Source organism: Amphiura filiformis, chromosome 16 (genome assembly GCF_039555335.1).
Source record: "Amphiura filiformis chromosome 16, Afil_fr2py, whole genome shotgun sequence".
NCBI lineage: Eukaryota > Metazoa > Echinodermata > Ophiuroidea > Amphilepidida > Amphiuridae > Amphiura > Amphiura filiformis.
Window position 1 is genome coordinate 16549189 of NC_092643.1, and position 12560 is coordinate 16561748.

Genomic DNA, 12560 nt, shown 5'->3' on the forward strand with positions numbered 1-12560 from the left:
AGAAATCTAAAAAGTGGGGGGGGGGGGGGGGGCTTAGGAGTCAAAAAATTTTTTCAAAAATATTTTTTAACTAGTAACTACTATACCATTCACACAGTATGTCTATTACGTTACAACAACACAATTTCGTAACACATTAATCTGTTTTATGGCTCTCACAATTTGCCGACAATCGCACATACCTTTGACTACATTTGCCGACAGTCAAATGGTTTTGCCGACAGCAGTCAAATTTTGCCGAAAAAATTGTGTATTGGGGGTGTCACACCCCCCCCATACCCACCCTCTAGCGACGGCCCTGGTCATAATTGTATTCAGTAACATGGGAAAAAAGGAGTTAGTAAATTACGTAAATACTCCCAAATATGGGGATTATGGTAGACACACAATTCAGTTTCCCCAGTGCTGTGCCATGCACAGAGTCTGCACTTGTGAATAGGGTAACAATAATTTTTGTAATGTAATTTTTCATGACCATATTTGGAATCCGCATGAAAAATGCATCAAAATGAGTACAAACAAGCCTAGTATTGGTCCAGTGGTTCTTAAAAAAGCTCTCGATATTTTCTCAAAATATTGTGAGCCTTGGGCACTATTGTGGAAATTTCAATTAAATGAACACAGCCTGACATAGCGTGACAATTTTTTGCATACACTGCACGATGTATGCCAGCGTGTGCGACTGTGCGTGAGTAACACAGAAGTGAATGCAACCATGCCAATGCACTCGAAATTGGTTAGAATTGTAGGCTATCCAAGGTTGTGCGTTTGCATTGTTGTTTGAAATACGAATATACGATCGTGGTTGAAAGCTGTGTTCATTCAATCGAAATTCCCACTATATAGGTTCTGGATCTGGTACAATATTCTCAATGCTCTTATGTAGCCAAACGAGAAGATGTTGGGTGGGCTGTCTGGGGTACTTCTGGATGGGACCAACTTGCCTGTATCTCAAATGTACAATATTTGCCTTTTTACTGGTTGGATGAAATCCAGTCCTATATATATTATGATATAGCTGCCTGTGACAGAATTTGCGCAATTTCTTGTGGAATCGATGACACCACCGCATTGAATATATCAGCTTGATGTTGACTTATGCTTTTCACCAAGCCCACCAATATTACTTGTAAATCTGTTGAAAAACAAAAAGAGAATATCAAAAGTTACAGGGACAATCAGAGATCTTCTTAGAAAATATTTGACATAGTAAACAATAATTGGGTATTTCATTTAAAATCCACACTGTCCCTTTGGAAGATTTAGCTAAAGTCTTCCACAGAGGGAGTATGAGTCTTGAATAGAATAGACAATAGCTTCCATTTGAAATATTCACTCCACTTGTGGAAGATATAGGTAAAGCCATAATACAAGGGGAGTATGAGTTTCAAAATGATTAACCCTGACCAATTACAAAAACATACTCCACCTGTGGAAGATATTTCCAAAATCTTCCACAGGGTTAGTGTGGATTTCAACCGGAATAGCCCTATCAGCGTTGGCAAATTTGGGCACCATCAGCTGAACTCTCACCTATCAGGAAAATGGCTTTTTATGTGAAATCTTACAAAATCTTGTTTAAATGTTTTTCTAAAATGGAAACAAATGCAATCTTACAAATCAATTAGGCCATCTTAATTAAATCCAGTGTTTCAAAAACTAAAATCTAAGCATAGTCCTGTTTGAAAATCAAGAAATTCACATTTTTAATGTTTTTTTTTTAACAAAAAGGCGAAAATAAAACTCAAAATTCCCATTTGATTTCAAGTTTTCAACAAATTTTGAAGTTTTTTTGTACTATTTTCTTTTCTATTTTGTAGTAGTGACTTCATTTGTGTACTATTCCAACATTTGCAACAGACATTGGATACTTTCTGCCCAAAATGCTTGTCCCAAAGCCTGTACTGACATATTCAGGTCACAAGTCAAGCTGTACCAAAACTGTTACACAAAGCAAAATATTACCTGCTGCTAATATTGTCCAATTTTATCTAGTGGCAATTGTGCAGAAAATTTGGACTTGCTTATAATACCATCCAAGCATGCATTGCTTAAGATAAGTATACCACCACACTGCTGAGCCCCATAGTTTAGCTATGATGTAAGATCCACCCTAGTTTACTTGACCATTGATATCTATGGAATAGGAAAACATCAAAAGTTGGGGCTGGAAACTAAAAAAAGTCTCCAAATTGAGCTACCAAATTGCGTGTTTGGTAACCATATATTACGCCTCTTACCTTGAGTTATATCTGGTAGTGTGAGGACTTTACCAAACACTGTTAATAGCTGTGGAAGAGACTGCATGACGGTCGTCTGATTGGCCTGATACAGGTGTGCTACACAACGATACACAGTCAGGTTTTCCTCTAGATCTTCCTCCAGAGGTAGGTACTGTAGCAGAGTTGGTACAACCTGGGATGTAATGGAGAAAAGGTAAGATTTCATACTGTGTAAGATACTGATTCTGATTACCATAATACAGATATGTTACCACAACAGTTTTCTATACAGGGAGTGTGAATTTCAAATGGGCTTACCTGAATGGATAGCTCTATTTGATATCTACACCCCCTGTGCGGAAGATTAAGGACTTGTCTTCCATAGGGGTATATGGATTTCAAACGGAATGTTACCAAAACAGTTTTCTACACAGGGAGTGTGAATTTCAAATGGGGTTACCTAAATGGGTTGCTCTCTTTGATATCTACACTCCCTATGTGGAAGATTAAGGTCATGTCTTCCATAGGGTATATGGATTTCAACTGGAATGTTACCAAAACAGTTTTCTACACAGGGAGTGTGAATTTCAAATGGGGTTACCTGAATGGATAGCTCTATTCTCCCTGTGTGGAAGATTAAGGTCTTGTCTTCCATAGGGGTATATGGATTTCAAACGGAATGTTACCAAAACAGTTTTCTACACAGGGAGCGTGAATTTCAAATGGGGTTACCCGAATGGATTGCTCTATTTGAAATTCACACTCCCTGTGTGGAAAATTAAGGTCATGTCTTCCATAGGGGTATATGGATTTCAAGTGGAATAGCCCAATCAGACATAGAGGTAGCCTTGGTCCAGGTCTTCTGGCTGGCCTCAAGCTGGATGCTCACTCCTAGTGAGTCCATCAGATCAGAGCAACACACAGTGGCTGGGAAGACCACTGATTGAACCCTAGTATTACAACTGAGTGACTGGCCATTAAGGGCTGGTTTCTTGAAGCATGGTTAGTTGTCAGGCTTCCTAAGCCATCAGGCTTAAGCCCAATTGGTCCTATATACCAGTGCTTATCACCTAGAAAGATAAATCAATAAAATGGATCCACATTGGTACTACCAATGGTAGGGCTAGCATGCTGGCTTAAGAAGCCTGACCACTAGACAAGCTTTGAGAAATCGGACCTAAAAGTCTACACAAAGCACCACATATTATCTATAACTCAACTCTCTTCTTTGTAGATAAGACTCTTGCAGATGGTTGGACAACACTTGCATACCTACCTGTTCAAGTGGTACTAATGAGGGGTTGGCCATTGTAAGTTTACACACAGCACCACAAATATTATCAATAACTCGTCTATCTCCTTCTTTAGCTAAGACTCAATTCAGCATCCGCAAGAAAACAGGGCTCAGTTTCACAAAACTTTACAATCGATCTTATGATCACATAATCATTTATCAGACACAATATAAAAATCCCCTATTAAATCTATCATAAAATTGATTGTGTGTCTTTGTGAAACGGGTACAAGTCAATGTTTGTGATGTGATCAAGCAAAATCAGTCGTAAGTCGGATATATTGATATATTTCAGATACAGCCAGCAAAGAAAGACAATAATTTATTTTGTTGCATATTGTTTTGGAAACACTTCATCTGCTCATATCTTTGGAACTAAATGTTCAATTTTAATGGGTTTTCTGCAAAATGTAGCTTTGCAAATGCTTTATACAATCTTGTAAAAAACCGATTTTGCTTGACCACACCACATTTTTATATCAATAACAAATACCTGATCTAGCGGTACCAATGAAGGGTTGGTCATAATAAGTCTACACACCGAACCACACACATTATCAGGTGAAACAGGTGCAAGTTAATATGTGTATGCCTATAAGAATTACCTGATCTAGCGGTACCAATGAAGGGTTGGTCATAATAAGTCTACACACCGAACCACACACATTATCCATAACACGTCTGTCTTCTTCTTTAGCTATAACTGCACTCAATGCCTGCAGGATGGTTGGATAATGCCTGGACTAGTTAAGGAATATTTAACTCATGATTACAAAAATAGCATAAGCTGAAGCATAAAATGTTTATATCAAACCTCCCAAAAAAACCCTAACCTATCAAACTTATTTTAATAAAATTGATTTTGAAGTTATTTAAAACTACTGAAAAACACACACATATGGCAAAGGAAGTATGGTAGTGACTCAAAATAACCATGCATGAAATGTAATAAACAAAACTGACCTGTCTCTGTATATATTTAGAGAATAAAGGTATTGTTTTCAACCGCTGCGCCGAGTTGTTTTACGCCAAAAATAATGATGTCGCCTGTATTATATGAGACGATAGATTGCACGACAGCGGTTAAAAACAATACCTTTATTCTCATTCTTAAACACTTCAATTCAAATAAAAATATCATAAGTATTACAAATTTTAATCAAATTAAATCCTACACTTTGCAAGTAATTATACCTAGGGCTTAAAATCGATCAGTCCCGTTGTTGTTATGCGCCTCCGATTGGGTCAAATAGCGAGCACACGCGCTGACCCGTGTGATATCCTGTCATATCACACGGGTAAGAACCAATAAGATTGCAGAAACGTTCTCAAGTGTTTAAGAATGTTTACTATAAGTATTTATAAGCCATATCTTCACTGATCCCCTCTACTATCGCTTCCCAGGTTGTATTGTAATGTGGGCATCATCCCCGGCCACACAACAGCATCGTTGCATGGCCCTGACCAGCACCATAGCAAAGCTGTCTATCATAGGGCTGGGTAGATCAGAAGGTAGAGCATATATCTCGCAAACCAGTGGTTTTCTTTGCTCCCCTTCTTCATGTTTAAAATGTGTGAAAAAATATTCCTTTTTATAATTACCTTGATAGTCCATTTCCCAACCCCCCATAGACCCAGGGGAATGACCACCTGGACAAACAGTATAATCATAGGTACCTTAATTGTCACTTTCATATGACAAGGTTTGATGGTGCTATAGTTACTGCACAATAGGTCAAGGTTTACTATATGTTCCAAATGCTGATATTCCAGAACCCCTGACAGACCCAGGGGAATGACCTCAGGGCAAAAAAGAATACCCACATTAGACACCTTCAGTGTTCAATTGTTAAGGTTTGATGGTGATAGCTAACTGCAACAAGTCCAGGTTTACCATTTGTCCTAAATGTCAATTTCCCCATCATGACAGACCCAGGAGAATGAACCTGGGCAACCAGTTGCATCATACATATAGCATCTCAAATGCAACTTTCATTTCCCTAGAATTGGTGGTGATTTGTTATTATACAACAAGCTAAGATTCACAGCTTGTCCTAAATGCAGATTTTCCCTACCACATGACAGACCAAAGGGAATGACCCTGGAGGAATCTGTGTAACATAACATGCAGTCCCTGAAGTTTAGTTTTAATTTGCCTGGGTTTAGTGGCCATAGCTTTTACGAACAGGGCAAACTAATTATTACAGACCCCGGTCACCGTACAAAAAACTGCATAATCAGGTCGAACAAAAAGCTTGAACAAGCCAAAGTCAAGGATACTGGAATATCTGTTCCTTTCCATGTTCTGTTAGCACACCTATACCAAAGACGGCATTACTCCGCACCTCTTCATCCTCTTCTTGTATCATCCTGAGGAATACCGGCATAAGATGCGGGATGAATGGCTGCACAGATTCCTTCAAGGCTACCACCGTCTCCGCAAGCATACCGACAGCAAACGACTTCTCTGCTGCTGTGCAAGACTTTTTCTGCAATGACAAATAGTTGGGAAGTGCATCAGATAAAGACAACTTAATGTGGTGCATAAAAATCAAGGTTCCAACACATTGTTGACAAATTTGACAAATTAAGCTTTACACAGAGCAAACAGAACTAACTCCTAAACTAGAACTATGCGGTTCGTAATTAAGGTGGCCCACACACAAAGGTTTGTAAATACAAATAACATGCAATATGCAAATAACCTCATTAATATTCATAAATATGCAAATAACATGCAACAAAACTATACAGCACATCGGGCCACTATATACTATCACAATATCAAGTTTAAAGTTGATCTGTGTTTGTTTAAAATGTGTTTGTGTTTAAAATGAAAATTTAGGCAAAATATGCAAATAAACTCATTAATATTCATAAATATGCAAATAACATGACACATACAGCACATCAGGCTACCACATGGGTTATTGCCTTTAAACTGCAGAGTGGATTAATGAAAATGTAGGCAAAATATGCAAATAAGCTCATTAATATTCATATATATGCATATAAAAACATGACACAAAAACATACAGCACATCAGGCCACCATATCCAATCCCCATACCAAGTTTGATATAATATTGGATGGCTGAGCATGATACCATAACATATCGGATGAGTCATAAAAATATCGGACGAGCCAACAGCGAGTTCGATATTTGTATGACGAATCCGATATGTTATGGTATCATGCGAAATAAGCCATCCAATATTATCATTATTATGTTTTCTTAACTCCTAATAACCCTGAAAACATAATAATGAAGTTGATCTGTCTTTGCCTTTAAGCAAATAACATGACACATACAGCACATCAGGCTACCACATTCTATCACCATACCAAGTTTGAAGTTACTGCGGTGGAGCTGCACAGTGGGTTAATGAATTTGTTTCCACCCCGAACAGTGAAACAAACAAAGAAACAAACCAAACAAAGAAACAACCAACCAAACAAACAAAGAAACAACCAACCATTTGGATGATAACATAAGCCCCACATATGTCTGCATGGGGGCCAAAAATGAACTTAGTTTCAACATCATCCTAATATGATACAATATACACTGCACTTACAGTTCTGGTTAAGAGAAGAGGTAATGCACCAGCGAAGTATGGTGCAAATATCTGTCCTCCTAATGCTTGTGCTAGGCCTGGAATAAGATCTCCAGCACATTCTATCAGCATAGCATCAAGTTCAGCTTGATCACCATCTTCATCATCTTCATCATCCTCATCTTGATCTTGGCAGGCAGTCTGTGCAAAAACAATACCGTAAAAACTCAATAGTTAGCATATGTGCTTACTACCGAGCACATTTATAAAAAGCAAACATGAAGAGCCCCATCCACAAAAGTGTAAGTGTTTTGGGCAAATCATCGATACACATAGTTATATATGAACAAGTAAACCTGCAAATGTGTGTCTCAACACCATTAGCTCAGTTGGTAAAGTGCCAGACTTTGGTATAATTTCATGTTTTCAAAAGCGCTAGATAGTAAGCACATATGCTAACTATCAAGTTTTTACAGTATGTCAACAAATAATATTACATTGACAGTTTCAGACAATCATAGAATCCACCAAAAATTAATTGTCAATTATAAATGACCTTAATAATGTATGATTTCCGTCAAATTTTAATGTTATAATGAGGGAGGGTGGCCTACCTCTTTACAATTAATTAACATGGCTGTGATACATTTCCAAGAGAATGATATCATTACATGATTAATTAGCCGGCTGATCCCCCATGAACTCATTCCTCCTGTTGTGGCATGTGGTAGTGAACTCAATGACATGTAGGGGTGAGTGCGTGCTGGTTTGAATCAGAAGGGTTCTGATTTTTTCTCTACTTTACAGTGCCAGTTTGACTGAGCTTCACTTCTTTATAAATTTTGATGTTGTTATTCTTTACCCAAAATGCTGAAATAATATTAGTATTAGCTTTCAGGGATGGTTTGTGTCCATATTTAGCCGAAATAATGAGGTGTAGTGAAAGAAATCCCACTGGCTATTTTGGCAATTTAATATGGAGTTGGGATACTTAAAGGTCCGTAACCCGATCGACAGCATCATCCCCCCAATTTTTTTCATTGTTGATGAGATTTTGGTATTTTACTATTTTTTCTCATTACTATCCTGAAATTTGACGCTCCAAGTGGATGTATTTCCGGAGAAATCATGAAACACAGCGGTTTTTACAGGCTACCATTTTGTAAATAATAAAAATTACTTGGATTTCTGGGCAGGGAATTAATTATGAATCATCAGTCTCCTCAACAGCTACTTTGGTTTCGCGTCATACACATTCTGTGAAAAAGCGAACTACACTAAGTGCTGAGGAGGCGGTCGCCAGTATATAATTAAAAAGAATTCCTCGGCGCTCTTAGTGGGCCAAATAGCTCAATTGTTTAGCGCATCATTCTTTTACCCGTGAGGTACCCGGTTCAAAACCCGGTATCGGCAGGTTTTTTTCCTCTCCATTTTTAACCCAAACTTTTTTATATTCATTTGAAATGTACATATTGCAAGGGGAAATATATTTTGTTTTCTTTTTTTTTTTTTTTTTACGAAAAAAACCCTAATATTTTCCGTTCAATACGGGCCGGGCATTGTACAGCATATCAGCATTAAATCATACTGAACGGGAATTGTTGTTGTTGCTTGCCTGCTCAGAATGCAATTCACGTATACCAAGGTATTGGATTGCAAATTTGGCTATTTATTCACATTTACGCTGAAATTGCTCTCGTTTTTTCACAAAGCAGCATAAAGGGGGAGATATTTGATATTATTATGTAATTTTAAAGACAATCCATATCCAAAACCAATAGGGTTACCCCCCTTTAAGGTCTTAGTTTACATTAATTGTTCTGTTGTCCTACAAACACAATACATCTGGTTGATTCCATTAGTTAGATATACCATCTGAAGTTGCTAGATAAAATTACATATTTATGCACAAACACACACAAAATGGTGGAAAACTTCCCCAATATATCGATGTCTGCTTTTGTACAGCCCTAAACCGTGTCCATGTTCAGAGGCGATTACATGTAGGGTGTGCATGTTTGTGTATGCATGTGAAAATGTGATGCATTCCTCACCTTGCCCTGTAGCACATTCCTGATACTACTTGTAATACTGCTTAGATTCCCTTGCTCTGTTACCATGGCAACACCAACACCACTTAACATTTCCTTTAATGTCTCAAGTGTTGCCATGACAACCGTTCTATCTGTTTCTGTATTGATGATGTGTACAAACAATGGCAGTGTTTGGTCTAGAACTTTGGAGAGAGCTGTAAAAATACAAACAAACAAATAAATAAATGCAATAAATTTATAACGCTAATTTCAAATCCCCTCATTTTATACTGTTCTATGTATTTGCTTTTTTGAGGAAAATGCTTCAACCCAGTAGCAACAACCATAAGTTGATCATACATCACTACACAGACTTTTCATGAAATCCCAACATGTGAGCATGATCATTTTTCATGTTAGGGAAAAAGCTTTACTGAAATATTTGGTACTCTTAAAATCAGTAAACCTCCGAGGGAAAGATGTTGAGCTCCTAATATTATTATTGCCTGGTGAGGCTTTACACAGAAAGCTGAATTTATAATTCGATCACTGAGCGATTGCGATGCATCACTTTTGAAAAGCGATAAGGCAATCACCTAATTTTGCGATGCATCACCTATCGCTTTTGCATTTATACCAATCACGGTGATTGCGATTGCAGATGGCAATTAAAATATTCAAAATATTATATCCAAATACATTTTTTAGAAATCAATTGCTGTCAATATTTATTGTTTTGAATTAATTTATCTCTGAAAGTTGATGATCAGAAGAGATAAATTAATTAGTAAAATAATATATCCAGTTGGTAGGATATGATTAGATAATGCATGATGTGTCAAGGGTCATCGCTGGGGAGTTTTTCAACTTCCAAAAGCAACATCATTTTTGCCTTAGCGATTGATCGACAAAACAGAAGTAAATACAGAGCATGTGTGAGAATTGCTATTCTACAAAAGTGACGAAGTATAAATTCAGCTTTAGTGTACAACAAATTGATTCTGTGAGATTCTGACCTGCAACTATGCTCCTGGACCATGAGAAATCAAATCGCCTTATGTTATTCATTATCATATGTCAGGTTTTAATTGCATGACTGTATAAATTTAAGCATAAAAAATGTCCATCTGTCAGTTTGGATTGTGTGATCTAAGCAGTGTATTTAAACTAATAGACTAGTGATCCTTAGGTTGCCAGTTCGAGTCCCAGTGGAATCATGTGATTTTTATTTGCTTAATTTTCTACAATAGACAGGGCTAGCGTACAGAGAGGAAAGCAAATTGAAGTATCAGTTGCAATAGTGAATAGCTGCCCTGGGGTAAGGCATCTACTTATGGTCCAGGAGCATGATTGTAGGACAAAATGTCACAGATATGCAACACATCTGCCCACTAATAATAGCTGCCTTATGTTTCACACATTTGTTTAGGCACAGCACCTACCTGAAGCATCATTGTCATTATTGCCCGGCAATGCTTTACACAGTGTACAGCATAGCTGCCCAGTTGTAGTAATAGCTGCCTTGCGTACATTAGGGGCTGGGTAGTCAAGGAGACGGAATACTTCTTGAAAACATTCTTCTAAATGTGGTAGGAACGCAGTTCTGTAAAATGTTGCAATTAGAAAATACAATCACATTACTTTTGAGAAAATAAATTACATACCACACTGCTTGTCAACAGTTGTTATGGAAATTACTTGTTTTCATGTGCTGAAATACCCTTTTTCAAGCATAACCTCCCTTTTCTGACTACCAGTGTCATGTTTGAGCAACACTGCATTAGTCAACATTGATCTGGATCCAGGGTATGGCTCACCGGGGCACTCACTAAAAATGGGTGACGGGTATGTGCGGCCACATTGACCCCCATTTTTCAACTACCTCTCACCCAATGACCCCCTTTTTTATTTTACTGAACTCTCTCTCACCCAATGACCCCCATTTTTGTTTTCCTGTCACCAAAAGACCCCCTTTTTTCAAAAATTTTGGGGAAATTTCTGATAATCTCTCACTAAATGACCCTGTTTTTTTCAGTATTTTTCCTAAAATTTGTCAAATTTTTTTCAAATTATGATGAATTTTTGAATTTTTTTTATCAACTTTAATATCTTCACCCAAAATTTTTCCCAGTCTCACTGAATGCCCCCCTTTTTTGGTCAGAATTCCCTGGTCTCACGGAAAGACCCCCCTTTTTGGGGGCCTTCTCACTGAAAGACCCCCCTTTTTCAGTGTCTAGGCTCTCACCGAAAGACCCCTAGTTTCGAACTGCTGTCCGCACATCCCCGTCACTTCTAAAGTCGAAGGGGGGGGGGGGCTCATTTAGTTGCAATGTAGGTTGTCTGGTTGACAAGATTAAACTAAAATAAGACTAAGCTACCACAGCTCTGAATAATATAGTTGTGAGACGCAAGTTAAAACTTTCTTATACTAAAGATTAAACTTATTTAATCAAACCCAAACCCACATTGTTACAATCTGTGCATCATAGATGATGTAATCTTGGTTTATATGCAAGGTTATTGTAAATGTAAAATAATTGAGAGTTCACAGACTTTGAGTTGGACCTCATTAACATAAATTAGAGAGCGTCAATTAAAACACTTAAAAGCTAAAAGAAAAACCAAAGGAGTATTTAAAATTTTAAAAATACTTACCCCGTATTGCTGGCAATTTCTCCTAATGAATTACATGCATCCTCTTTCTCCTCCAAATAGGCATTTTCTACACTATATCTGTAAGAAGAATTAAAAAAAAAAAAAAAAAAAAGGAGGGCATGGACATTAAACTGTGTTGGTCACATATAAATAAAATAAATGTAGGCATTTTTATAGTGCTGTCCAATTTGTTCAAAGCCCTTTCAACAATCCACTGCCACTGAGATACATCAGATTCCACACACAAATCTCAAGTTTGATGGGGAAAAAATGGGGAGGGGATGAAACTCCCAATCAGACCAGCACTTCCAAAAATGAATATCATTGTTTATACAAAAACTTGGTACCCTACTTACTCTGACAATTTTGAGATATCTAAACTTGTTTTAAGTTATATAGTGCATGAAACATGAGGTCTTGTAGCGCTAAACAAACCAAGATACAAGCAATACAAAAGATTTTTAAAAATATTTACATGGAAAATGCAATAAGCCTTTTTGAAGTACAGCGGGCACAAAAGTAGAGGACCTACTTTGATTTGGGTTATCTTTTGTTAGCTGAGAAAGCATACAAAAGATTACCCAAATCAAAGTATGCCCTCTTTTTAGTAGCATGTCAACAGGATGATTTGGAAATTTTGCCAGCTGGCTTGGTTGGTTTAGTTCATAGGGTATAATTATAACAAGGCTCCCGCTGGATGCGAATTCTTGCGTCCAGATGTATTTTTGTATTGCTGGACGCAATGTTCAACAAATTTCATCAACCTGTTGCGTCCAGTCGGACGCAAGTTGATTAAGCC

General features: G+C 37.5%; 1 protein-coding gene across 1 annotated transcript in view; it reads right to left on the reverse strand.

Annotated features, from left to right (window-relative positions):
• Positions 1–757: 757 nt before the first annotated feature.
• LOC140135645 (importin-4-like) overlaps positions 758–12560 on the reverse strand; it is a 52861-nt gene continuing 41058 nt past the window's right edge. The window contains exons 18-25 of the mRNA XM_072157219.1: positions 11762–11839; positions 10549–10709; positions 9128–9321; positions 7095–7274; positions 5797–6005; positions 4122–4254; positions 2241–2415; positions 758–1135 (exon numbers count right to left, since the gene is read on the reverse strand). Of these exons, the coding sequence (XP_072013320.1) occupies positions 1008–1135; positions 2241–2415; positions 4122–4254; positions 5797–6005; positions 7095–7274; positions 9128–9321; positions 10549–10709; positions 11762–11839 (1258 nt within the window). The 3' untranslated portion in view covers positions 758–1007. The remainder of the gene's footprint in view (positions 1136–2240; positions 2416–4121; positions 4255–5796; positions 6006–7094; positions 7275–9127; positions 9322–10548; positions 10710–11761; positions 11840–12560) is intronic.